Source organism: Phyllopteryx taeniolatus, chromosome 23 (assembly GCF_024500385.1).
Source record: "Phyllopteryx taeniolatus isolate TA_2022b chromosome 23, UOR_Ptae_1.2, whole genome shotgun sequence".
Taxonomy (NCBI): Eukaryota; Metazoa; Chordata; class Actinopteri; order Syngnathiformes; family Syngnathidae; genus Phyllopteryx; species Phyllopteryx taeniolatus.
This window is the reverse complement of record NC_084524.1, coordinates 5,326,521-5,353,559: the sequence shown is the minus strand read 5'-3', so window position 1 is coordinate 5,353,559 and position 27,039 is coordinate 5,326,521. Positions and strand designations below refer to the sequence as shown.

At 47.5% G+C, this 27,039-nt stretch overlaps 3 protein-coding genes across 7 annotated transcripts; 1 reads left to right on the top strand and 2 right to left on the bottom strand.

Moving 5' to 3' along the window:
* Nucleotides 1-599: 599 nt before the first annotated feature.
* leap2 (liver-expressed antimicrobial peptide 2) lies at nucleotides 600-2,231 on the bottom strand. Its single transcript, XM_061764618.1, has 3 exons — nucleotides 2,071-2,231; nucleotides 1,860-1,999; nucleotides 600-969 (listed from the first exon to the last, which is right to left on the bottom strand). The coding sequence occupies exons 1-3, from the start codon at nucleotides 2,149-2,151 to the stop codon at nucleotides 915-917; spliced, it is 276 nt and encodes a 91-aa protein (XP_061620602.1). The 5' UTR covers nucleotides 2,152-2,231; the 3' UTR covers nucleotides 600-914.
* Nucleotides 2,232-3,811: 1,580 nt separating this feature from the next.
* bmp15 (bone morphogenetic protein 15) lies at nucleotides 3,812-6,465 on the bottom strand. Its single transcript, XM_061764577.1, has 2 exons — nucleotides 6,009-6,465; nucleotides 3,812-5,198 (listed from the first exon to the last, which is right to left on the bottom strand). The coding sequence occupies exons 1-2, from the start codon at nucleotides 6,286-6,288 to the stop codon at nucleotides 4,306-4,308; spliced, it is 1,173 nt and encodes a 390-aa protein (XP_061620561.1). The 5' UTR covers nucleotides 6,289-6,465; the 3' UTR covers nucleotides 3,812-4,305.
* Nucleotides 6,466-6,995: 530 nt separating this feature from the next.
* shroom4 (shroom family member 4) lies at nucleotides 6,996-26,907 on the top strand. Of its 5 annotated transcripts, none has more exons than XM_061764490.1 (12): nucleotides 6,996-7,325; nucleotides 13,342-13,493; nucleotides 17,007-17,230; nucleotides 18,326-18,569; nucleotides 20,093-22,619; nucleotides 23,012-23,076; nucleotides 23,500-24,210; nucleotides 24,362-24,982; nucleotides 25,195-25,285; nucleotides 25,367-25,639; nucleotides 25,889-26,031; nucleotides 26,139-26,907. In XM_061764490.1, the coding sequence occupies exons 1-12, from the start codon at nucleotides 7,011-7,013 to the stop codon at nucleotides 26,293-26,295; spliced, it is 5,523 nt and encodes a 1,840-aa protein (XP_061620474.1). In that variant the 5' UTR covers nucleotides 6,996-7,010; the 3' UTR covers nucleotides 26,296-26,907. The 5 variants fall into 5 exon arrangements, with proteins under 5 accessions (XP_061620474.1, XP_061620473.1, XP_061620475.1 ...); XM_061764489.1 differs by having other exon boundaries at nucleotides 25,156-25,285; XM_061764491.1 differs by lacking the exon at nucleotides 17,007-17,230 and having other exon boundaries at nucleotides 18,375-18,569; nucleotides 25,156-25,285.
* The last annotated feature ends 132 nt before the right edge of the window (nucleotides 26,908-27,039 follow it).

The following is a 27,039-nucleotide window of genomic DNA, read 5'->3' as shown; positions in this document are numbered from 1 at the left end:
CAGCGTCTTCGTGTCTCCTTCGCGAACGCGACAGACTCGTGAATATAGTGACGTCGCGCTCAGAAGAACCCGGAAGCCACAATTGCGCTCATTTCCCCCTCTGCGCATGCGCGATATGGAAGCAGCTCTGTGACGTCATTTAATTAGTTTCTGGTGTGAACCGAAAACAGCCAGATTGACATTTGACATCAAAAGTAAGTTTGAGTAGTCATTTTTTCACATTATTTTTTTAGGGTTCACTTTGTCTTAGATAAATATATACAGTATATATATATATATATATATATATATATATATATTTTAGACCGTTTGCGGTACTTGCGTCAATCGTTCAAAGCATCGTTTTAGTGACATCTAGTGGCGAAATATGACATAGCAAAAAATAATGTCTGAATTATGATGGGCAATACTGATTTGATTGATGAATTGACTGATTGATCTGTGTAAACAGCAATATGCAAACAAATGGTTGGAAACAAGTTGTATGATAAATCATTATTATTCCCGCCAGTCTATTAATGATAGCTATACTATCATTTTTTTTTTCAGCTCTAAGAACTGAACGGTAGTTAGCGGAAAATGGAAAGGGGACAAACTCATTGAGTTTGGGTTTTATTGCAGCTGAAACACAGAGTAGACAGCCAACAGTACAAAGATATTTTGGCATTTCAAAGTGCTACATTTCCTCATCAAAGTGCACCACATCCACGTGCAAGTCTTTCCTTCATCGCCGTAGAATCGTAACGCTTGTAAAAGCACCGCAGAATCGTGCGGAATCGTGCGATGAGTGAATGCCGTGGAATAAATAAAATATGGAGGAATCGCAAGTGGATTAAGGATCAGTTGTGAAAAGCGTCAAGTGTCGGTCGTATTTCGGGGGTCGGGTCGGCTCTTCAGTCCCGTTTCGGCTGCGTCTAGTCGTAGAGGGGCTCCGAGGGTGGGCGCTGGTGGGTGGAGCAGTGTCCCGCCCTGGACAAATAAAGACATTGTAATTGTGGCCACAGCATACATATAACGTGTGCATAAATTGCTAATTTGTCACTACGAATTGGGTATATGATGTATATACTATGTATTGTTAACTCATGTTAAAGGGAGTCAGCACGCACATGCCACCATTTAAAATGATTCTGATAATAAAGTGCAACTGTTCTAGTTTCTTTTTCGTTGTAAGACGAGGGTTCTGTCTTGCCACCAGATGTGAAGAAGATGGCAGATTGGTGTCATATGTACTGAACTCCCATTACTTGCCAGAAATTCCTCTTGGCAGCCTGCCCGACCAGTTTTCTTCTCTTTTTCATCCATTTTGGAAGGGGTGACCAAGTCTTGGTAATGTCACTGTTGTGCCATAAATGTTAGGAATACCTAGACCACGTTGTAGGCCACTTGAACAGCTGAACTTTATTCGGGGTTAAGCAGAAGCACTTTGAAATGGTGGCAGGTGTGTGCCGACTCCGTTATAAGAGGGTTTGCACACTTGTGCAACAACATCGTCTCAGTTTATTTTTACATCGCCACTGGAAAATATTTAATCCCCCCCCTCCCAATTGAGTTGTACAGGTTATAGGTCACATTAACCTGTCATTTACTGCCAGCCCTCCCAGTATCGTGGATATTTGGATTCTAAGTCCGTCAATGGCAGTGAATGAGTTTTAATGGTGGAATCGGGAAAAAGTGATAGCACAGAAAGCAGGCATTTGAACAGGGGTGTGTAGACTTTTTATGTCCACTGTTTGGATGTTGTTACACCTAATTTGTGGCCACAAAATAGGCATATATATTATTCTGCGCCCATGTCCAAAATTTATCAAATTTTCTTGACCACAATTTATTTTTATTTTTTTTTCCTGCGACGGTACCTGCACAGTCCAGTGGCGCATTCGTAGTTGTTCTGGCAAAAAGCACCAAAAGGTTTGCTGTTCATGATCCTCCACAGCGGGCTCATGCGGGCTAACCTCTTGTGCGCCGAACACGGACTCTGCACCGGGGAGGCACGTACCTGGCACACACGCGTACGATCACCGATAACTCTTTTGTGCTGTCGGGGGCCCCCGTTTAGGCGGGACTCACCTGCTGGGACAGAAGCAGCAGCAGCAGCAACAGCAGGCAAAGAGAGAGTCTCCGCACATGGACGCCGCGTTCCTCCTGCATCTCGATACGCACTTTATACTTGTTTAAAAAAAAAAAAAAAAAAAAAAAAAAGTGACAAAAGTTTCACCGGGGAGCGAGTGGCAGCTGAACGCTGGGTTGACTGCACCCGCTTTATAAAGACAACAGTCACCTCCCTTTTTTTTGTGGGGGGTGGGGTGGGGGAATTCACCTTTGTGGCCTAAATGGGACTTAGTGTTTGCAAACACACACTTTACCCTCATTTCATGTACGGACCAAAAGATAACACGCGCACACGTGAGACCACTTTTAAACTGCGTGCAGGGTCAAACTTTGTACTTAGGTAGAGGTAAAGATGCTTGGGGAAAAAAAAGGTAAAAATAGAAGTGCTGATTCACTCCTGTGCTTAATTATTATTTTTTCTTCCTAAAGGCCTCAATGCACTGCAAAAACGCTGAATCTTACCTGGTGAATTGCTCTTATTTCAAGTCAGTTTTGACTTTTTTTTTCTTTTTTCTAAATGTATACATCTAAATAAGACTTATTTTAAGAATCTTATCTAAGTCAATCCAGACTTTGAACTTTTGACTTATTTGATGAACAAAATCTCTTGGTTAAAGTGAAAACAAATATGCCAGTGGAGCTAGTATGAATGGATAAGATTCGTAAAATAAGAGCTTAAAACAAGCCTTGGTGAAAATTGAGGGGAGGGAGGGAGGGGGGGGGGGGGGGGGAGTCAAAACTGTCTAACAATAAGATGGTTTCAAAAGAAATATCGATTCACTCGGTTATGATTCTGTATTCTGAAAAAAAACCATTTAAAAACGTATTAAAAGTCTTTACATCAGATCTCCACCATCTGACAGCAGCGACATCATTTGGCAAAAACTCTTCCAGCCAGTGTTGACTCAGTCTGGCCTTCATCGCAATACTTGGTAACACATTTTTTTATTTGTATTTTTTTTTTGGGGGGGGGGGGGGGGCACCATAGGACTTTGAGTCCAGCTATGAGGAACATCTATATGCTCAATTCTCGTTAGCCCATCTATGACGTTTTGCATTATATGTTAAACCGAGCGGGTGAATATGGCTTCGGGGTTTGAACTATGCAACGTTGACTTCTCTTTCGGGACGGCGGGTGCAAGAAGTCCCCAGACAGTCGCTCAACTTTGCCGTCCAATCAAACAGCCGCAGACGTGACCTCATCTGAGCCGGACTCGTTCGCGGAACTCTTGCACCTCTGGCAGGCGTCGGAGATCATTCCACTGTTGGACTTTGCTTTGCGCGTGCGCGCGGCCCGACCTGGAAACGCACGTCGTTACGTGACCCACTGATCTGCGAAATAATCACTTTGTGACGATACGCTCCAGCTATTTGCCGCGCACCCATGAGAACATTTATTATTTCAGGTGAGAGAACGTTCTGAAATTTCACCCAATATGTCAAACCTTTTGTGAGTAACGTATTTAAAAAAAAAAAAAAAAAAAAAACACCTTTCTCCAGGCTTCCAACAGGCATCTCCATGTTTATTGTAGTCAAAGTGCGCCCTCAGCTGGACTAACTTTGTTAGTGCAGGGCAAGGTGAGTCATTATTTGAATGTTTTGCAGATTACAGGATTTTATTTTGGACAGTTTTTCCTCCGGACGTGCAGGTTTGAGGGCCCTCCTGTTATTTAGCGTAACACAATCAAACAGATTCGGCTTTAGAAAAATATGCAGTTTATTTAATTATTCATTTTCAGTCGTAATAAAAAAATCGTGAACATTTTTCCCCCTCCAGTTATAAATAGGTACAATATGCAAAGAGGTGACACGAGGCCTTCGCGAGCTTCACATCCGGCACGTTAAAAATCGTCTCCGAGCGTCACCGAGAAGCGTTTAGTAAAAACCCACCTCCGAAAAGAAAAAAAACAACAACAGAACGCTTCCGGCATCTGAACGTTTCAGCGTTTGGATTTCAAAAACAAGACTCCAGACGCGCGCGGCAGAGAAGACGACATGCTTTCAATGTTTGAGTGTGCAATGCCTTTGAGCAAGTTAGCGATATTTATTTTCAGTGCTGAACACAAAGTGACGGCCAATCGTGGACAGTCTCCGCTCAGCGTGACCGCAGAGTCCGAACCGCCCACCCCGGCGCCTCAAGTACATTTGCATGGGAAGCGCTTTGACCGGCCAGCGGCGCCTCTAGCGGCGCCTCTAGCGGCACGTGCACGACTCGGCCACCATGTCCTCCAGTTCCTTGTACTCCACCTTCTTCTTGTGCAGCACTAGCACACTCATGGGCATGTACTTGTAGGGCACGCAGGAGGGGGGCGGGACATCGCCCACCCCCAGCTCGTTGATGATGGTCTGGATGATGGCGTGGTTGGGGGAGTGGTAGCCGTAGGTCAGCACGCGGGGGCAGTCGCCCTGGCAGAAGCGAGGGTTGTAGACGGGCGGCGCGATGTAGTGACCCAAGTCCAGCTCGTCGAAGGACAGGCGGAAGGAGTGCAGCTTGCAGCGGTTCTTGGGCGTGGCGCTTTTGCGTTTCACCGCGTTGGGAATGTCGGCGATGACGGAGGCGGGGGCGGGAGTGGGCGGGGGGTCCGGCGGAGAGCTTTCGGAGCTGCGGCGCCGGCGGAGGAAGGGGTGCCACCGGCTCAACCGCCTGACGAGGTCTCCTCCCCCTTTGGCCCCCGACAGCTGCCCCATCATCCAGTCCATCCCGTCCCGCTCCTCCTCCAGGTACAAAAGCAGCGAAGGGGCTTCCAGGTGGGGCTCCCCTCGCAGTTTGTTCCCCCACCAGCGAAACGGGCTTTCGCCCCCTTCGGCGCGCCCCTGCTCCGTGCACAAGTACTGGGCGGTGAGGGTCAAGAGTCGACCCCCGCCTCGGAGGACCCGAGCGCCGACGTCCGCCTCCGTCCACCGCTGGTGGGGCTCCATGGTGGTGACCAGGCTCTCCTCGCCCGGCCACGTGACGCGGGCGCGGCAGCGGGGCGGCGGGAGGCCGGCGGAGGACGAAGCTCGCAGGTGCACGAAGGACGCTCGGATCAGCTGCTCCGAAGGAAGCACGTCCAGGTGGTACCGGACGCTGAAGGTGTAGCGGTGGTCTTCGAAAACGAGAAGCAAAACAAGAGACTTAAAGAGGAGACCTCCGCCAAGGCTTCAGCATTTAGCACCTAGCATACGTAACAACCTGATCAGATACAAAGCGTTGCCTCGAAATACTAGTATAATTTGGTCCGTGACCACGATCATAACTCAAAACACCTTTTCCCATCAAATGAATGGAAATTCCATTCCATTACAGCCCCCCCCCACACCAAACTCAAAATATTTATTTTATTTTTTTTTTTAAATAAGGAAAGATCGCACTCTATAATATACTTCATTGAAACAGTAATCACAATTAAATAGAATGTAAAGCCTTCAACAGTTGGTGCATCATGATTTAATGCTGCAATTCAATTCAGTGTGCTGCTCCTTCTGGTATATGGCAGAAGATTACAAGTGAAGAAAGAACAGACTTCTGATACAAAGTGAGTTTCGTCTTTTCACGTCAAGGATGAAAAATATATGCCTGCGAGTGTTGTTATAGTATGCGTTTACATGTGCTGCGCCACCATTTGTGTTCAAATATTTGTTTGCCTTAAAAAAAAAAAAAGAAAAAAAACTTGCTAATCGCTGCTAACTGTTAGCATGTCATTAGTCATCGTATGTTAGCATTAAGCTAGCAGGCCCTTCTCAAGGCAACATTGTTTGGTTGTTTTAAAAACACAACTTAAGAATTCACTTTGTTTTGTGCTTCAGCTTGAAACTTCAGCTTCAACTTCAGCTTGAAACCACTTTTTTTTTTTCTTCCTTTTGTTAAATGACAAACTAAAAGCTCCCTGGCAGAGATCACTGCACGTGTTCCTCACCTCTGGACGCCGGCAGGTAGTGCACCGACGACACGGAGGGTCTGAGCAGGCGCAATGTGTTGGATCCGAACTTGCGGTGTTGTTTGGGTCGACCGCCCGGTCCCGCCGCGCTGCGGTACAAGCTCAACATAAACTGCAGGTTCTGGTCGGCCTTCTGCTCGTCGCTCAGCGGCCGTTGCAGACGGCGACCCGGAGACATTTTGGACCCGGCCACAAGCCCGCAAAGCGGGAGCGTGAGGAGGGCCAGCACCAGGACCGGCACCGGGACCGGGACGCGCATGTTTGTCACGAAGAAGCCGCGGGCGCTAGTGAGCTCCAGCAAGGAGGCGACAGACGGCGACCATCGTCGGTGCGGCCGCGGGCGCCACTCACAGCAGGCTCACCGGGTCGCGGGCCATCGTGGACTCGACTTCCCAATCAGGGTGACCCCAATTAACCCCTCGGGTGCGCGGGAGCCGCCCAATGGGAGCGCCGTAAACCACGTGAGCCGTGCGTCAAACCGTGCGTAAAAGTTGGCGCGCCGTAGCGGCCCCAGGTGTAGGAAGTACGTCACTTATTTTTTACGACTTTCAAAAATTACAAGCGGAGACTGGGGTTAATTTACACCATATTCTAAAGCGCTCAATAATCACCGAATATCCGGTAAAGGTAATGGAAATAAAAAACAAAAAAAGATACACAATGCAGATGTCACCGAGTTGATTATTTTGTGCACGTGCAGCGAGAACAACTCAAATCACTGATATAAAATACACTGGGGGGTGGGGGGGGGGGAAGTTGAATTTACTTAATTTGAACATGCATTCATAAAATGTGTTAAACTAAGGAGGAGTACATCAAAAAAAAAAAGTCATTTTAACACATTTTCATCATGTCCAACCGATGTACGCGAATAAATGGAGTAAATTTCAAAGGACATTTTTTTTTCTTTGGTCAGTGCAGATATAAAATTGAAAATGTACAAAAGCGTTTTTGTTTTTTTTTCCTCTCCCCCATTGGCGGATGTCGTCATCCATCACGCCCAGGCTTGAAGCAGTAGGCGGCGCCATGGAGTTGCGTCCCAAACTTTGGAGTCCCCTCCCACCCACAAATCGAGCCGCCCTCGCTCGTTCGTCCGCTCGTCCGCGCCGTCGACCATCTCATTGTGGCCTCGGCGCCGATGGGGAAGCGGCGGCGGCGGCGGTGGCCGGCAAAATGGAGACGGTGGAGCAGCTCGTCTCCTTCCACCGCGTCCAGGTGCAGCTGAGCGGCGGCGCGCCGTGGGGCTTCACGCTCAAGGGAGGCACCGAGCACGGAGAGCCGCTCGTCATCACCAAAGTGAGTTTTTGTTTGTTTTTGTGTGTGTGTGCCTGTTTGGCCCTTTTTGCATTGTCGCCCCAACGTGGCTCGATTGTTTCCATCGTGACTCCAGTTGTGCACTTAGATCACTATGTACTGCACCGGAGGGTGGCAAAAATCATCGGTACTTATGTAGAAGTGCACATACTTGAGTTTAAAAAAAAAACAAAAAAAACCTTAAAATTAGAAGTATTGATTCCACTCATGGACCGAAGGCAATGTGAACACAACTAGTACAGACTCTCAAATGCACTCAAAAGACAAAACTACAATTGTCAATTATGTACATTAACTCTTTCTGGCACACACACACACACACACACACACAAACTCGACACAAAATCGTTCCCCTATTTTAGTTTATTATTTTTAATTAAAAGTGTTCTTAATGAGATTAAGAAGTGTTATTCACTCTATAAAAAAACAAAAACAAAAAACAAGGCGTTTTTGTTGTGGTTTTCTCAACTGACCTGAAATCAAACGTTTTCAGTTTTAGGTCAATAAGGATTATCAAAATTCTTCTGACACAACTGGTGGAACTGAACCAAGTTTGTAGGCCGCCTTGCTCGCACATGCCTTTTTATATTTTCAAGCGGATTGAGATCTGGGCTTTGCAATGGCCACTCCAACGTTGACTTTGATTTCCTGAAGCTACTTTATAACTTGTTTAGCAGTATGCTTAAGGTCATTGTCCGTTTGGATGAGCAATTTGTGCCCAAACTTTAACTTCCTGGCTGATGTCTTGAGATGTTGCTTCAGTATTTCTACATCGTGTTCTTTCCTATGGCACCGTCCCCAGTCCCTCCTGTAGAAAAACAACCCCGCAACATGATGCTGCCACCCCTGTATTGCACAGTTGGGATGGTGTTCTCTGGCTTGCAAGCTTCCCCCTTTTTCCTCCAAATATAACAAAGCTCGTTATGGCCAAACAGTTTGATTTTTAGGACATGATGGACGTGATGATCGTTTCTTTTGGAGTAATGGGTGGCAGAGTGGCCTTGCAGCCCAAGTCGGTACAGTACTCGTTTCACTGCGGATCATGACACACTCTTACCAGCTTCAGACAGCATCTTCACTAGGTCTTTTGCTTTTGTTCTTGGATTGAAATGCACATTTGGGACCAAAGCAGGTTCATCTCCAGAGCACAGAATCTGTCTCCTTCCCGAGCAGTACATTCTCACGGTTTTTATGCTTGCGTATAATTGTTTGAATAGATGATCATTGCACCTTTGAGGCATCTGGAAATTGCACCCAAGGATGAACCAGACTTGTGCAAGTTCACAATTCTCTTCCTGATATTTTGGCGGATTTCTTTGGAATTTCCCACGATGTTACACAAAGAAGCAATGTGCCTTGAAATACAGCCACAAGTGTGTCTCTAATTCACTCAAATGTTTTCAAGAAAACTATCAGAAGCTTCCAAAGATATGAGATTATCATCTGGGTTTTCTGAAATTATTTGTATGTTGGACAGAGAAGAGGCTTAATTTTTTTTTTCTTTTGGCCAAAGTATACCATCAATACTGCAGTTTGTCTTCTTTTTCGAAAACGAAGGCGGCACACAAGCGCAACAGGAATAATTTTCTCCACACTCTTTGTGAATTATGACGCAAATTATAACACGAATAATGGCGTTCCTTTATCGGGGAAACATGGGAAACAAATTTCTCTTGTGGGCAACTAGTAGCGATCCTGACGTTTCACCGCCACTAATTATTGCTGTGGGTTCGCCTACGGGTGGTCGTGTATCAATTTTTTATTTTTTTTTTGCCCAACGCATGCCTCCATTCACCGGGCTAGGCGATGGAAAAGCATAGCTCATTCATCCGGAAACGCACACATGCACAGCCGCTGGGAAAATGTGACTGTAGCTTTTTTTTTTTTTTTTTTTTTTTTTTTTTTTGGGTGGCCTGTGGCTATGTAAAGCTCACACGGTCTTGAGTGCTTTGTGTGAGGTGTTGTGGTTCTGCGTGAGAGTCCATCAGTCGCGCACGTAGACGCAGAACACAAAATGTGCGAGACCCTTTGAGGGTGCGTGCGCGTCTTGCGAGGTGGGAGGCGGCGCGGTTACGACCCATTTGGTCAACATTCCACCAAGATGCGGAACAAATTACCGCCGGGGTGCGTGCGTCACGCAGTCGCGGTCAGCTGTGTGACGACTCGTCAGCGGACACGTCACTCGCTCGTCGCACGTGCGTGAAAATTGTTTGAGAACACTATTGATTTATTTATTTTAGTGCCGATACCGATTATCGGATAATCGGTATCACACACACATTCTTGCATCCGAAGGAGACATCGCTGGTCTTTTTCTCTCGTGCCGCTGCCGCTGTTGACGTTTTCCCAATTGCCAGGACCGTGGCAAACAAAAAAATTGGGGCATGTGCTGGAAGGTGGGCAATCCAATGCCCCCAGTTGTGTGTGTGCATGTGCGTGTTTTAGTTTCTGCATTCCAGGAAAAGTAGCCTCCAGTCAGTCTTCTCTGTGGGGGTTAGATGGGAATGCCATCAGATAGAGATGCTATTGTCCACTTGTGTGTGTGTGTGTTACTGTCCTGGCTAAGCAAAAACACATGTTGTGCAGCAGCAGTTGTGTACAAATGATGAGCAAGGCAGCGAGTAGTCATGAAGCAAAAAAGGCACCTTGCGCGACAAACCAAAAAGTGTGTAAGTGTGTGTTGACGTGTGTGTGTGTGTGCGTGTGTGTGTTGGGGTGTGGCTGGAATGTCTCTATCTGTAATCTGGAGCCTTAAACACTTTCTCCCGGGCGGTGTCTGGACACAACTATCATTGGTTCCAGTCCATTTGTGGCCCTTCAGGGGCTTTTCTAACCACAGACTACTGTAGAGGCGGTGTAGGTGTCCGTAGTAATGCCTGAGAAAAACGGCACCTCTCAGTACTGAAGGTTTTTGGGTCAAATCTGACTGGATTTGAAGAATGTTCGTGATCGTTCTTGGGTCGTTCTCGCAGGGAAGATTTCCTTTTTCCAGCAGCAGTGCGTTTTTGTTTTTGTTTTTTTTCCTCTGTGTGTGTGTTGTCATGTTTACAGTTGGTTCCCATTTTGAATGTGCATTCCTGGGCGCAGTGCGGCCGCTCGTGGCGAACATTGGCGAGAGTGGAGACCGAGGTGGAAATTTGACACAAAACTCTCTTTGTGCTACTGAAAAGTCGTCATGAGAGCTACTTTGGGAACATTTGTGTCAGAGTTCCTCGTGGGATCCTTTGTTTTTAATCGTCGCTACGCTAATTTTACGATGAGATTTGAAAGCAGCTCCTTCTCCAGTGCAGACATGCATGTGAAATATTGAAACCGCAATAAAAAGTAAGAAATAAATAAATAAATTACAGGATGTTGAAAATAAAGGGTAAATAAGAATGCAAGAAAATAAAGAACACAATTGTGGTCTAATTAGTAGCATTGCACAGTATACGGATATTACAAAAAACAAAACAATTTTGGACATTTTAATCATTTGAACACAAATAAAAAATTGCATGCTTAAAATGTATACATTAATACGTATTGTAGTGTCTGTTAGATGTCCCGTTAAGAGGCGGGGCCTAGTGATGTGTGACGCCAGTGAGTCTGTAAGTGTGTGTGTGCATTTTAATGCAATTGTTATTGTTGCGCTTCCGGCTTGACCCTGCAGGGGTCGCCACAGCGAGTCGCGACAGTGCCGTACAGTAGTTTCGATATTTGATGACATTTTTTTAAAATGAATAAAATAGCGCTGTAATGGGGAGTATAAATATTAAATCATGACTGGCAAACAAAACTGCGTCTTCTCCATGCTCCTTGTGAGTGTTCTCATTTCGTATGTGTGCTTGAATGTTGGTGTCATTCACGCAACGTAAGCTGCGGGCCGGTGCCTGATGTGCGAGCGTGGGAGCTTTTCCTTTTTCCATCTGGGGCCCCCTCCTCTCGTTCCCGCCACGATAAAGGAGGCCTTGTGTGAGGAAGGGAGGAGACACTCACACGGCTCCGACTGGGGGGCACAGGTCCGAAGCGTATTTGTCCAATGTGCAGTGGTTCCTCTCCTTGTTCTCCGAGGAGGGAAACCTCACAACGTTGAGGTCTTTTGGGGCCACTGGGACTATACCAAGATGGTCTTAACGATTTAGTGGCCGGCCGGACGGCTATACTGTTCATTGAGACGTCAGAACTCCTCTCTGAGCCCATCAGTGTAGCACTAATATGAGTTCGACGCAGAGGATCAAAAATATATGGCTGAATTTAGTATCTCACAAAAGTTTGTGTTTTATTATTGTCAGTATTTTATTATACCCACAGATGCCCACATACTCGCAGTTCAGCACCCGCAAATTCAGCTATCTGCAGACCCCATATTTCTTTTCATTATTTTTTTTTCTTCCAATTTTTAACTTTTCTTTTGTACTTTTTGGGTGCGAACCAAATCTGAAAACACTTACTGGCGGGTTATCACCTCCTTTTCCAAGTGTTTTTGTATATAATTGATAGCAAAAATTCATCGTTAATTTTGTACTTTTCAGAGTCTGTACTTTTACATTTGTATTTATTTATTTTTTTTTTAAAAGTGTAGAACATGAATCAGTACTTTTACTTGTGCGTCTTCTCCACCTCTGCACGTGTGCGACTTGACGTCTGTGCACTGTGCCGCTTCATTGCCAACGGCCAGCCGAGCCGAGAACGTGGAGTGACAAAAGGATGAGGCGAGGCTGGTGGGCCCGCGGGGGGGTCCGAGGAGCCTTGGAGACGCTTTTGTCCTGGAGGGGGGTGGTCACATAGAGACGTGGCTTGTGCCAACTTGATGGCTCTTTTTAGTGTGTGTGTGTGTGTGTGTATGTGCGTGCATGGACACGCTCTATAAACTCATTTTAGCTTCTTTCTAATTTATTTTCCTCTCTCTAAATTTCAATATTTTACTTTATATATTCTATATATGCGTGTGTGTATACATGTGCATATTTATACATATTTGGCATCATGTTGAGCTATGTTGAAGTGAGTTGTGGAGTTTCATTTAGGCAAAAGTTGTGCTTTGCCGCCATCTGGTGGAATCTTGGTGTCAACGAAGTGTGTCTCCAGGGGTGCTTTGAGATAGGAGTTTAATTCGTTCTGTGAGCAAAACACTCATCTCAAATCATCTTTTCCCATTGAAATGAATGGAGATGTCATTAATACATTCCAGCTTTACCCCCTAAAACAACAACAAAATGTTTTACCAAGGAAAAATAACCCTCCATGATATTGTATATGCCTACATGTGTTGCTGCGCCTTTTGTGTTCAATGAGATGCTGAAAGCAACATAGATGCTATTTGGCATTAGCATTAAGATAGCGGACAAAAGGGCTATGACATACACACACAGACTTTCTCCGAGTGAGAAACTGTCATTTTCTCGGCCTTGACCTCGCACCTTGTACACACACACACACACACACACACACACACACAAATGCACTTTATGGCTATTTGAGTAATGGTTCTTGTTCCGTGTGTTAATCCTGTCTGTCTGAGCGCTCACGCTCGCCAGACTGGCGGTGATTTGTTTGTGATGAACGTGCCTCTTGTTAAATACAGTTAGCCGCGGGCGTGCGTGTACGTGCGTGAATCAGGTGATTGCCGAGCGCTGACAGCGTGTAGCCAATGTGAGATTTTCCTGATTTTTTTCCCAGGGCACAATCATGGGCAGTGAGCCACAACACACACGTACACACGCACACAAATGAAGTGAATTTACCAAAAAAAGACACAAAAAAAGGGTGTGCCTGACCTGTGTGTGTCTGTGGAAAGTGTACAGAGAGGCTATTCTTCTCTCGCTCGCTCTCTTTCTCCAATGCCGAATGTGACCTCACCCTGTTTGCATGTGCGCACACACACGTGCATTGTAGAGGAATATGTGCGTGCAGTTGAAGGTGCGTGAGAAGTGTGTGTCTCACTCACCCGCTTTTTATTTGAATTTTTTTATTTTAATGAATTTGTTTTTTGTGTGTGTGTCTGTCTGTCACCCAGATCGAGGAGGGAGGGAAGGCGGCCCGCTGCGAGAAGCTAAAAGTGGGCGACGAGCTCATTAACATCAACGGCTCGGCCCTCTACGGCAGCCGGCAGGAAGCGCTCATCCTCATCAAGGGCTCCTACAGGATACTCAAGCTCGGCATCAGGAGGTAAACGTGCCTCGGAAGATTCAGTTTGCAATGATTTTGAATTTTGTATTTTTTTTTTTTATTTGAAAAATGATATCCATGCGTTATATTGACTGAACTACATAATCCACTGCTTAGCTGCAGTATAATTATTATTATTATTTTTTGTTTCCTGTATGTTAAAATAGTTATTTTCTATAAATTAAATACTTTTTGTTAATATTTTGGGGTGTCTGGAACAGATTCAAGGTTAAACATTAATTTAAACATTACAGATTTACATTATTTCCTTTTGGAATGACTGCTTTGGTTTTAATACGATTTGGCTTTAGCGAGACTTGGAATAGATTAAATATCATCAATCAAGGTTCCACTGTATGAGTAGTAAAATACAAATAATGAGAATATTTTATTCAAATCAACTATTTTACAGACAATTAACCTTTTTTAACCTCATGTACGAATGATTTGGCCTATTGAGAAGCCAAACTCATGTTTTGCAAAAGGCTCGGAAATGTTTTTTCTATATCCGGAATACATTGTGGTTGCGCTATTTTATAAAAGCTGTTTTGTTGTTGTTGTTGTTGCTTCGTACTTTTGTGAGTGCGTTTCAATTGGTTCTCGACCATTGTGATGAACTCCAAACCAACTTGTTCCCATCAAACATCCTCGTTTCCCGACATAAAGCGCGGCCAGCGGGAGGCGCGCAGGCTAAATACGGGAAACCACGGGAATTCGATGTGCCGGCCAGAAGCTCGGTGGACGGCGGTTTGTTTGGGTCCGATTTCAGCGCGGATGCTTTATGTGTGCTTAAACAAGGCAGCGAGGACAAAGAACGTCCAAAAAACTAAAGCAAAAAAAGTTCACATTTTGTTCATGTTCTCTTACTTCACACACGATTGTGGTCACTTGGACTTTTTTCACTTGTTTTTAAACGTCCCTGTGATTCATTCGTGGATGTTAAAGAACCTCGGGAAGGTTTTGTCGCCTTCACCTGGAAACGTTTCTCCCGCTATCCTTCCTGTTTTCAGAGACCCACCGCAACTGAACATTCCCTCCACTCCCAAAGCCGCATCCTGTCAGTCTTTGTTTCAAAGTTTCGTATTTTCAATGGTGGGAAGTACCCAAGTCGAAATACAGTACTTAATTAGATTTTTTTCCCTCCCCCAGATAGCTTTACTAGGCACGAGGGACATTCAAAAAGTAATGAGCCCAATTTAGTTTAACCACCTAATAACTGATTGATTTATTTTTTTTCAGAAACTTGTGGCAGCCTAAAATAAAAAGCAGCAGCTGGCCTTTCCGAACTTCTCTGTGAATGGAAAAGAACAAATGATAGCCAGTTGCAAATGTTAGCACGCTCGCAGCTGGTTTTGCCCACACGGAACAATCACCTGGTTTGCGTTGCGCTTGCTGACCGCTGCTTATCTGTTGTTCGCAGACGTTCGGTTCAGAGCACCACAAAGGCTTTTTTTGCTGGCTCACACGCCTGCATGGGATTGTTTCGGAGTTGGACGGCAGACACATGGATGGGCTAAAATGCGAGCACACAAACGCACATCCCGTTGTTTAGATGGAGTGCCACAGGGCTCTCTGGGGACCCGTGCAGCACCGAGGTCTGCGGTGCCAAGAAGCTTGCAACACAATAGCCTGACTCCTGCCACTGCTTCCCCAAACCAACAATAGACATTCTTGGAATTCCTCAAGACCTTTTCTCTCTCTCACTCTCTCTCTCTCTCTCTCTCTCTCTTTCACTCACACACACACACACACACACGCACACACACATTCATTTCCTGAACCTTAACCAGCACTCTTGTAATCTCACTCGTTGGCCGTTTGGGCCAACAAGGCCTTCCGTCCAATCAGTAACACTGACCTACTGTGTATGTACAACCGAAATAGAAATACGAATGAACCCTGCTCATGAGTTTTTCAAGATGTATTATTTTATTTTATTTTTTTCATTTTTATTTTTACTTTCGAGCGCAAACTTGAGATTGTGCGCTGTACAGTAAGGTGCCAGTGACTAAAATATTTGTAAAAAAAAAAAAAAAAAAAAGCCTTCAAGGCTGGTTATCGTCAATCTGAGTACATATCTTAATGCTAATGCTAACACATAATGGGAAATGCCCTTAGCATCTATATGGCGGCGTTATTACCCTTGAAGCGAGTGATATTTGATCACAAACGGTGCAGCAACACGTAGACAGACAATATAACAGTACTAACAGTCATATTTTCTTTATCCTCTGCGAAGAATGACTGATATTAATGATCCCCATGTATATCCGACTCATGTATATCTGACTTATACTGCCCCCAGGTGGCCAAGGCGCGCGCACCAGAATGACCAAGACAATGCGCATTGAATTGAATGAGAGAGTGTGAATATTATTATTTTTTTAATTCTATTTAATTTATGTCCTTAGTGTATGTTTCTACTCACGCCGTGAGAGCCGTGAAGGAAACCGGCGCAGACACAATGGTAGCGAGGGAAGGAGGTGCGCTCGTTTAGGCTTTCTACCGTCGGCCCTTTGAAGGCAACGTGCGGAATGTCAGGAATCTGCCAAGCGACACGCATGTACGTAACTCACATCCTCATGGAGTCTGCCCAGGAAATCGTTGAAGGCCACTAATGGCCTCAGGTCATCAAATGGAGTTCAGCGTATACACCGTGCAACACACGTTTGTTGATTTACACACAATGGGGAAAGTCATTATCAAAGGGTGTCAAACTTTGAAAGAACAACGCAAAATGCCACACACGGGCTAACAAGTAGCATCTACGTGGCGGTGTTATAACGCGTTACGTGACGCATAGTTGAACGCAACAAGTGCAGTAACAGACAGACATTTTTTATCCTCTGCAAAAACTGATTTACTAATTGTGTCACTTAAAGTAGTTATGAAACTCTTCTTCATGGCTCAGTTTCATATTGCTTTTCAATTTTTACATTTTATTTTTATTTTTATTTTTTTAGGAACCAACTGCGATAACATTTAGTGTCACTTTATAAGATTTTTTTGGGGTGTAAAAAAAAAAAATAAATAAAATAAATGTTAAATTTTAATTATGATGGCCGACAATTATCCGCAGATTTTTTTCACTATTCCCAGTCCGGCCCGTCACAAATAGCGGGGGTCCACTGTATATGTTTATATAAAGTATAATAATGAGTGTTTGCACCTACAAAGAAGTTCTTCTTTCATCACGTTGTTTTTCCGATGGAAAAATGCTGCTCGTCTGTCACCTTTTTCTCAAAGCCACTTCGGAGGAAGTGTCTCTGTATTTTCCTCCCCATCAAACAATAACATTGTGGAGCTCTCGGCTATTATTTTAGCAGCGTTGCCGCACTTTATCTGCCCTCCGCAAACTTCCTCTCGGGCTGATTCACACGTCCTGTGAGCGAGCGAGGCAGGCAAGGAATGGGAGAGAGAGAGAGCGAGAGAGAGAGAGAGAGAGAGAGAGAGGGCGGGAGCGAGGGAAACGGCCGGCGCAGGACGGAGAAAAAGTCATGTTTTGTCTTCCAGCGAGAAGAAGGAGCGAGGAAAAGGAGGATCCACGGTCGGGCTTTCCAAACCGTGCGCCGGGAGCCTTTCTCCGAGCCCCCCCGGCGGTCGTGGCTCGCGCCGTGTCCAGCGGAAGGAGGAGCTTGATCCCAGAACGCGATCTCAGAGGCTTCATTGTTCGGACGTGGAGAGCGAACGCGTTGAACTTGACATTTGCCTTCGGATGCTTCTTGCTCGTCGCTCTGGTGGGTTTCCCGTGTCAACTGGATCGGGTCGATTCGGAGCAGAACGCGGTGTTAATCATCTACGCCTGGCCGCTTATCTTTTTGTCTGGCATTGGCTGGCTCATGATTTGTGTACCGAGACTGTGTGACTCAAGATTATGCACCTTGACCTTTGCGCTATCGCTCAGCTGTTGCCACAAAGTGGGACATTCCAGCAGATCCTTTCTCAAAATCTGACTTTTCAGTTTCCACTTCCACCATCAGTTCAACTCTGTAGTCCGTCGTGGCTTCTGTATCAGCGTCTTGTGAATCCGAAGGCCCGAGGACTTTCTAGAACCTCCGCAAAAAGTCTTTTCAAGTCTTACTGTGACCTCACACAACACCAGCCGAAGTTTTTAGAATGTTCCAGAGCCCAATTCTTAATTTAGGTATCACTTTTGTGTTTCTATTCAGTACGATGGAGGTGAGGCAATACTCGCGGAGCTTTGCGCTTGTTTATTTCCCGCACGTATTCCTGCTTGAGTTCTTTGTTATGGGCGTACTTGGAAGACGGCGATGTTTATCTCGCGTTTCTGCTTCACCCAAAACAATCAGAAAGGCTTTCCTTTCCTTTCTGTTCCCTCATGGTGCCAACATCCGGCCTTCCTCTTTCTCCCGTCTTTGTACTTGTTGGGAATTTTACTGTCCTGACAGGGAGAGAAAAGAACTTTTAAAGTTTGTTGTCATGGCAGACCAGATCACCTTGTCACCCATTCATATAGTATGTATACAGTTATACGTGTGTACTGTTCATACACTGCTCGCAAAAATGTATTCAGCATTTGGGTGAATTATTATTATTATTTTTTTGTTTTTACTTTAACTGTTGTAGGTGTCGTCTTGTTCTCATGAGGTTAATCTGTAAACAATCTGACCAATTCTAATTGTACCGAGAACGGTTTTGGTCCATGAATGCATCAAAACCTGGTGCGGATTTGGCTGTTAGAGAACAGCAAGTTGTGTAAAAAGTAGTGAAACATTCAACAAATTGAGTTTTCCTGTAAAGGTTATAGCGCATTTTAGGGTCATTCTGAAATTTAACCCGAAATTCTAATATCCCCAATTTCTTGTGAGCAGTGTGTGTCTCCAGCGCTCACCGTCCGCTTCTGCCCAATCGTCTCTGCAGGCGCAGCATCCCGCACATCAGGCCCGCGTCCTGGCTTCTGAGCGCGCTGTCCGAGCTGCCGCCCCCTCCTCCGCCTCCCCCACCCCTCCTCCCTCACCCCGCCGACTCCCCCCCGCTACCCCCGCCTCCCACTCCACCTGCCATGCAGCTCCACCCCTGCGCCTGCCCGCTAACCTGGAACACGAGTGAGAACAGGTGAGCCGTTCTAATCCGATGCGTCTTTGCGGTTCATCGTTCACGCTCCCAATGTATCGCAGATTTTTAAGCGGTAGTTATGTCGGGGTTAAAAAATGTAAATGCAATTACAACGGGCGCGCCAATTGTGCCGCAAACTGAAGTACCGCTTTGTGCCATGTCATGCGGTCCAGTGGCGTGTTAATGTTCTGGTGGACTCGAGCACCACCGACCCTCATTCTGTACCTTTGCCCTCCGTAGCCAAAACTCGCGAGCGTACGGTTGACATCATCGTGTTTTAATCCCACGCAGGAAGGCCCTTGTTCTATTTTTAACCCTCTATGTCAACACCTCAGTGTGATAACCAATCAAATCCCCCGGTGAGCTGTTCTTTGTCTGTCCTTGGCCCGAGCGAAGGGGCTTTCATTTGCCTTGTTTTCAATTGTTCCACCGGGGCTGCAGTAGAGTGGACCTTTTGTGTATAATCATTCGTTCCAAAGCTTGCGCCTCATGTTGATGTCTTTATCTCAAGCGACAACGCCGGCAACGCCCACTCTGGAACGTTAACGTTTGGACACTCCGGACAACCGATGTGGTGAATCCCGACGACGCTGCTAGTCAAACAAACCCTCAGCTCCAAATAGTCTAGAGTGACCAAGGGTTCTTAAGTTCTCAAAGTTCTCAGCTCGCGCAGTTTGAGGACCACTGGTCTAGTCTTCCAACGCTTCAAATCCATTGCGTGTATCCCTTTGTGTTTTTGTTGTCGTATGCCGTCACGTCGGCATATTTGTGTTATGATGTCTGTGGATCCTTGAAAGGAAATGGGGAACTTTACTGACTCACGATACCAAAAAATAGCCTTTTGTGTTTAGTCTTCAGCCTCTGCGATAGGAATCAATGATATCATGCGTCTCTTTTAGACTTGACGACCCTCTGGCAGTTAAGAAGGCAAGAAGTGTGTGCGTTTCTTCCCACAGTTGAGTTTGCCTGATCTCATCCACACAGGAGCGTAATTGCGTCCAATAGCATGTGACTACCAGAACCAGTAGACAAAGAGAGGAAGCGGTCCAGCAATCTGTACTTGTGTGGGACCTTTTTTTTGTACCCTCCGCGCAACTAGCACGCGAGCAGTGCGTTTGGTGCCGCTCGGTCTGTGCCAACGGGCTGGCTTGCGTGTCCAACGCCACGCCTCATTGGGCAGGAGTGACTGTCATTTCCTGTCCTGCTCCGGTCTCATTTCCTCTCTTCCTCCCACTGTCGTCCAGGTCAAATCTATACAGCAGCCGGGCCTTGCTTCTCATTTACTGAGACAATGGCTGTGGTGTCTCAGTGGGTTTTTTTTTTGTTTTGTTTTTTTTAAATAATTTTTTTCTATGGTCTCTATATCGTAGAATGTCCTGAAGCGTATCCCCTGCGATAAACGCGGGTTCACTTGTACGGTCTAATGTAATGGAGGACGACTTCTGTTGTGAACACTTGTCCTGTATCAAGAAGTACCGTTTGGCTGTCATCTTTTCTAAATGTCTTCTCTTGTCTCCTTGCAGTGACTTGCCCACGCAGTGGGGTCAGCTGTGCCGACCGTACTCGTCCACAGATCGGAGCAGTTCCCTGGGCTCCATGGAGAGCTTGGACACAGCCGCACCCATTACGCAGCCTTACTCCGACTCGCACAATTCACCCGTGGACCCGGCACTCTTCAATAGCAAGCGAGACTCTGCCTACAGCTCGTTCTCCGCCAGCTCAAACATGTCCGACTACGCCGCAGTGCCGCTCAGACCCGGTGACGTATGCTCCATGGACAATTTCCTCCAAAGCCTGGGGCCGCCTTGTCCGAACTCCGCCGCCGCTGACGGAGGTTCATCTGCTGAGGGACAGCGGGCTGTATTCAAGTTCAGGTCATTGACCAGGCCCAGGCAAAGGCCTGTGGAGGTCAAAGAGAGGCCCTCCTCCTGCTCGTATGAGGAGGACAGGAGGGGAGGGGACTTCGATGTCATAAGAAATGGAGAATGCGCAATAGAAGCACAGACCAATCCCACTCAGCCTTCAAACAGAATGGACAGTTTCAAGAACACCCCGAGTTGCCCTAATCCTCCAAACAAGCGTCGCGCTTCTGCTCCGACTGATATTTCCTATGAGGAAAACGTGCCTTCTCCAAACAGTGAACTGGGAATTCATAATGGCTTCATCAAAGTCGGAGAAGGCAGCCAAACTGGTCATGTAGAACGCCACTATAGCGTAAATCAAACGGAAGAACATGCATGTGATTTGAGAGACGGTGCCGACACAACCACAGATCAGCTCTCTCGGGTCACTCTAGCCTCTGCTGGACCTCCTTCATTAACTTCGCAAGCCTCACTAGAGTTTCACGAGCGGTCTCAAATCACGCACTCCGTTTCTGCAGGTCTTCACTGGCCAAATGACCCAGAGAAGACACAACTTCAGTTTTTGCGGTTTAAGAACAATAACTCTTCGCCGGAACCTTACAGTCAGTCATATCCCTCGGAATCTTGTAGCAGCCAGTGGTCTCCAGGCCCCATAGCGAGCCAAGGACCGTCAAACAGCCATTGCCTGGAGCCAGCAAACAAATGGGGCGAAAGCTGCTGCTCAACCCCTGGATCTGTGTTCTTGGAGGAAGGAATGGGAGTTATTAAGCATCACCACCCTTGGGGCCGCTCTGTGAGTGTACCTGAGGAGCCAGATGGGCCTTCAACACAGGCCAGGCTGGGTTCTGACCAAATACTTGGAAATTTTGAGCCTCTTCGTGCCGCTGCAAGTGTCGACACTTTACTGGAGGAGCAAAGGACAGGTGAGAGAACAAGAGGTGAAGACAAATTAAAGGACAATGCTGCAGTCGACGCAACCAAGAGGAAGCCAAACTCATCGAGGAACCATCGGCGAAACCGCCGCCGCAACGAGCGCTTTGCAACCAACCTCAGAAATGAGATCCAAAGGAAGAAGGCCCAACTTCAGAGGAGCGGCGGCCCAGGAGGATTGCTCTCCTGCGGGGAAACTGTCCAGGAAGAGGAGGGTGCAGACCTCTATGAGGAGTCTGGAGACCCGGACACTGAAGTCAAAGAAAGAGGAACCAAAGTTCTGTTAGACTCGCCTGTTGATTCCACCAAGTGCACCAGTGCACCAGATGAGAAATTAATCACTTCAAACAAAATAAACGGTGACAATTCGCACACAACCGCAGCCATTCAGATTGTGGACTCAGGCGTTCCAAATTTCGGTGTTGGCGTCCGAGTTGTTGAGGAGCCAGCTCCTGCAGGCAAAGCTCGCCGGTGGCGTTGGACTCCCGAGCATAAGCTCCAACCAGAACCAAAACCCAGCAGACTGTACGGTGTCATTGGAGAGAGTGTGTTAGGAGTCACCCAGTCAAGGCAAGGGGTTTGCGCCTTCACCTCCGCTTCCACATCCTCCTGTGGCCGTTCTGCTTCCTGTTCTCGAATGGAAGAGTCTGACATCCTTCCATTTGCAGATAGAAGGAAGTTTTTTGAGGAGACAAGCAAGTTAGTGGCTGGTTCCAAGGTGTCTGGTCTCTCAAGTCACAAGTCCCAGGAAGGGGAGCACGGTCAGTACACAAACCAACGAAGATACTCCTATCAGGGTGGGCTCCACCAAGAATTGCCATCAGGATCTACCAGCCGAGACAGACAACAGGAGAGTGAATGGGGGGAGAGTGCGAGGGAAAGAAAGAGGGACAACATGCTACGAGAAAGGGAGATGCAGCAGGAGAAGGAAAGATGGGAAAGGAAAGTGGAAAAAGAGAGGCTCAGGGAGAAGGAGCAACAGGAAAGGGTGAGACGGTGGGAAAGGGAACGCGAGATGGAGCTTGAGTTGGAGAGGGCCAGGGAGGAGGAACATCTCCAAAAAGAACGAGAGGAAGAGTTGGGTCGGGAAAGGAAAGAGTTTAACAGCAGGTCTTGCATGGAAGGAAGGAATCACGACGAAAACTCCCATCCTAGCCGCAGCAGCCAAGTCCCGCCATCTGCTTTCTACCCAGTTAACCAACCTTCACGGCCAACTTTGTACCAGGGACTCGCAGCAAGGAGCAACACCCCCACACAAGTAAGTGGACCCTCATGCATGGTTGGGCTTTATGTGGGGTTGCCAGGTTATCTGTTAGCGGGAGTTGGGGAATCTGCATCAGTTTTGCAGACAAAGGAAAGCAGCTGACGGATGAAACGTATGCTTCATTAGAGTTTGGAAACACAATTGTGCATGTCTATGTTGAAACCCATCTGTATTTGATCCAAATCCAATCCAATTGAGAGAAAAAAAAACGAAACAAAACAGTGCAGTGTTTTTCCCCACTGAACCAACCCAACCAGCACTCGCTCCAAGTGGCTCGTGGTTGATCTGTTGGCTTAAGGCCGAACCTTATTTCTCTTATTTTATTGCCTGATTGTTCCTGAGTTGGATTCTTTTATGGTCTGACCAACTGTAAATGTCCTCCGCAGTTGCAGTATCCCGCCCGGCAACATGAAACAAGCAAACTGAACAGGAAGTACAGCCTGACAGAGAGGTGAGACGCTTCCTTTACGTAGCCAGTATCCAAATGGGCTTTCTGCAAATGCACGCTGATGTCATCTTGGCCTGATTGTTCCTGAGTGAATCCCAGGAGAATTTGGGCAGGTGGTTGGTGCTGGCAGGAAATCCCGCTTGGTCATGCTTGGCTGTTGCCTGGCTGTAATGAGCTTCAAGTGTGGAAAGCAAAGACTTAAAATGTAACCCGGTGGCTGGATGGAGGATTCCTGTTTGTTAGTACATGCATGAGTTAATTTGGTGCGTTACTGAGCTTGTAACGCTCATATTTTGATGCAATGAACTGCGAAATAGCGGGGCAACGCTGTCCTTTGCCTTTTGTGTGCTGCATGCACCGTGCAGTCAGTCCAGGTAAGACATGTCATTGTTTTGTGTGTGTGGTTTCGGTTTCGTCACATGACAGAGACTACACCGACTGGAGACAGGAGTGCCAGCCACCAGACGGCATCGGTCTGCATCATCGGCCTTCCCATCAGGCTTCACGGACCGCAAGGCAGGTGGTCGGCGACAGAAGTGACTGCAACGGACACACGGCGGCCCCCCTCTCACAGCGGGGGCGCGCCATGTCCGAAAACGATCTCCACTTCGATGGTGGTCAGCGCTGGTCGCCGTCGCACTCCGCCGGGGCCGGCCAGACGCTGAGCGAAGTGGAGGAAGGAGTGGAACACCTGTTGACCCAGAAGAAGAAAAAACCTCCCCCGAGGCCACCGCCGCCCAAGTGGGAGCAGTTCCACCGCAGGCGTGCATCCCACCACACGCTGTTTCCCTCTTCTTCTACTGTTCCGCCACAACATCCCAACACGCCCCCACCCTCGGTGGAACGCCACACTTCCGCTCATTCTACCTCTGAGCAGTCCAGGCAGAGGTCGTACAGCCTTCCGCCGCAGGGACAGGAAGTGGCGGAGAGCTGCCCGCGCTGCAGCTGCAACCAACCTCGGACTCGAGAACACGCCTTCGCCCACGTCCCGTCCGATCGCCGTCAGTTCCCCGAGCTCTCCTTTTCCGTCGCCCCGCCCAGTCCCATGTTCTCCAGGCGGGCCTTCGGGTCTGCGGTCCCGACATACTTTGACCAGCATGAGAGGGAGATCCCGCCCCCGCCAGCACCTTGGAGCAGGTCAGCGAAAATACTTACTCATCTGTTTTCTAGCTCTTGTATCGCTTGACAACCCGGACTGGTTGACCATCATATAGTCTGGCACCACTGTGCCGCGTGAGAGATTGTCTTCGTTTTTGTTTGTGATTATTTTCATCTTGTGTCTCATCAGTGTGTCTGAGGCAGACAGCAGCCATAATAAAATGTGGAATCCTCACAAGCCGTCACCCAGCGTGAGACCTGGAGCTGAGTGGGAGAGAACGCTGTCTCCCAGAATTCAAATTAACAACATGCTTCCACCTGCCTTGGCAAATGGACACCTTGGTGGTGTTTTACCTCCTGAATCTTACTCTGCGCTGGACGACAAGCAGCAGCAGCAGATGTGTGTGGGTGAAGACGTCCAGAGCGGTGAGCCTTCAAAGGTCCCTGAAACAGGAACAGAGTCGGAGACGACCCTCAGCCCAAGCCCCACGCACAGCCTGGAGGCAGAACTGGATGTCCCTTTAGAAACGGACATAGACGACTTCCAGGGAGATGACGGACTTCCTGTAGAGGAGGAGCTTCCTTGCTTCGCATTGCCGGTCACTGTCTTGGAGACGGACATCGACACCTTGCCGGAGCCGCGGGCCGAGCCGGTGGGCGGCGTCCGGGCGGAGGAGGAGGAGCTGGAGAGCAGCAGGGAAGGGCTGAGCTTGGACGAGCTCTTCCCCCACAGTAGTGAGGGAGAGTCGGGCACGGAGAGCTGGAGGGGCGCCTTCCATAACCCCGAGCACAATAGTGACAGCTTGGATAGGTAATGAGAGTTCTCTTTTCTCAATGACCTTCCTCATTCCCTTTGGGCTTAACCCTGTTGAGAGGCGGCCGATTCAAGATGTCTGTGACTCCCAACTGGTCAGAATCTTGACTTTGTGACAATAAGGCTGCCTTGAGCTTTTTGTAATCTCCTCAAATGTCCTCCCCTGTCAGGCGGTCCGGCACGAGTTCTAGCTGCTCTTCTTATTACAGCACGTCGGCGGCCAAAGCTCAGCTCTTGTCTCAGATGAAGGACTTGACCGATAACAAAGAGCGGGAAGATGACGACGAGCTCACGTACAAGGTGAGCTACCTCGCCGTCACCTCCTCTCGCCCGACTGCTCATCTTGGCAGCTTTTTTCATTCCACATTTTCCTGTGTGTAGAGACAGCTAATGGAGAGCCTGCGCAAGAAACTCGGGGTACTGAGGGAAGCCCAGCGGGGGCTCCAGGACGACGTCCGGGCCAATGCGCAGCTGGGGGAGGAGGTGGAGAGCATGGTGGTGGCCGTCTGCAAGCCTAACGAGGTGGCCAAGTTCCGCATGTTCATCGGTGACCTGGATAAGGTGGTCAGCTTGCTGCTGTCGCTGTCGGGGCGTCTGCTGAGGGCGGAGACCACGCTGGACACGCTCAACCCTGATACGGACGATGACGAGAGGGTAAGGCGGCGAGGAAACGGTCCCTATACTGTGCCGCTTACTGATTTGGGAGTCGGTCATGAGTGACTGATTCCGAACGACGGAATGTTCCTGTATTGTTGGCATGGAGACAAGTCCCGGTCTACACGTGTTGACCCAACCTAAAAACAGTGAAGGAAAAACCAGTGATACTTGTCCACGGCCATTGTGTTCAACCTCCACTTGAGGGGAAACTGAATCCAGTCTTGTGCTTCTCTGGCTGCTGTCTAGCTCTCCCTGCTGGAGAAAAAGCGCCAGCTCATGAGGCAGCTGTCAGAGGCCCAGGACTTGAAGGAGCACGTCGACCACAGGGAGCAGGCCGTCAGCCGCGTTCTGGCCCGATGCCTCTCTCCGGAGCAGCACCGAGACTACAGGTACAACAGTGGAGGGCCCTGCTTTTGATACCTGCAGTGACTTACCCAGGTCTTGCTGGCCCTGAATTGATCTGTCCCAACTAATGGACACCTTGTGTTTCCTTCAGCCACTTTGTGAAGATGAAGGCCGCCCTGCTGGTGGAGCAGAAGCAGCTGGAGGACAAGATCCGTCTGGGAGAGGAGCAACTGAGGGGGCTCAGGGAGAGTCTGGGGCTGGGCCTCGGTCTGGGATTGGGACTGTCCGTGGGATACGGGCATTACTAACTGGATTCCTGAAAGCGAGACTGACAATGAACCCTGAAACAGCACAAACCCGTTTCCGCGCAAGGATTCCGACAGGATGTCCCACATGCGGAAACTGGACATGGAAGCATTTGTGCCACTTTCAAACATTACTTGATGCGAGACAGTAAACCTGTGTGCGTGATCTGACTACCAAAGAAGAGAAGGCCTTACTTTTTATTTTATTTTATTATTTTTTTTGGGATGGTGCTCCACATTACATTGCAGTTTATTGTTTTGTCTTTGACACCACTGAATTATATGACTGTGTCACGTTTGATTTACAGGGTGGAGTTTGACACTCCGCTCACAAAAAATGTACAGAAGACCCTGATGTTTATAATGTATGCATTGTGTGTATATAGTGGATTTGAATAGAGCTGGAATGGCTGGTAACAAATGCTTGGGAAAAAGAGCAGCTATCCTAATGATGTATATTTTTACTTTGTTTTTTGTTTTTAACTGCACAAATCTACTCAGTTGAAGTGGACAGATTTTTTTTTTTTTTTTTTTAACCCAATCTGAACCAAGCATTGAAAACGGACAAAATGTCAACAGGTGTCCCCGTCATCACCCATTAAAACTTTGACCAAGTGCCTGCTGTCCCGATTTGTGTCAATGCCGTCGTGTTTATTTTTGTTCAGTCAATTGCCGCGGACCAGCAAAGTACAGACGTTTTGCTTTTAACAACCAATTCGTCTTTGTGACTCCCTTTCAGTTCCGCTT

Bases quoted from the DNA above. Each gene is read 5' to 3' on its own strand.
- bmp15 (XM_061764577.1), bottom strand. From the start codon at position 6,288: ATGCGCGTCCCGGTCCCGGTGCCGGTCCTGGTGCTGGCCCTCCTCACG. The intron at 5,199-6,008 runs GTGAGGAACACG...TCGTTTTCGAAG, and splicing joins CTACCTGCCGGCGTCCAGAG to ACCACCGCTACACCTTCAGC.
- shroom4 (XM_061764489.1), top strand. From the start codon at position 7,011: ATGTCGTCATCCATCACGCCCAGGCTTGAAGCAGTAGGCGGCGCCATG. The intron at 7,326-13,341 runs GTGAGTTTTTGT...TCTGTCACCCAG, and splicing joins AGCCGCTCGTCATCACCAAA to ATCGAGGAGGGAGGGAAGGC. The intron at 26,032-26,138 runs GTACAACAGTGG...TGTTTCCTTCAG, and splicing joins GAGCAGCACCGAGACTACAG to CCACTTTGTGAAGATGAAGG.
- leap2 (XM_061764618.1), bottom strand. From the start codon at position 2,151: ATGCAGGAGGAACGCGGCGTCCATGTGCGGAGACTCTCTCTTTGCCTG. The intron at 2,000-2,070 runs GTGAGTCCCGCC...CGTGTGTGCCAG, and splicing joins TGCTGCTTCTGTCCCAGCAG to GTACGTGCCTCCCCGGTGCA. The intron at 970-1,859 runs GTACCGTCGCAG...TTATTTGTCCAG, and splicing joins TGCGCCACTGGACTGTGCAG to GGCGGGACACTGCTCCACCC.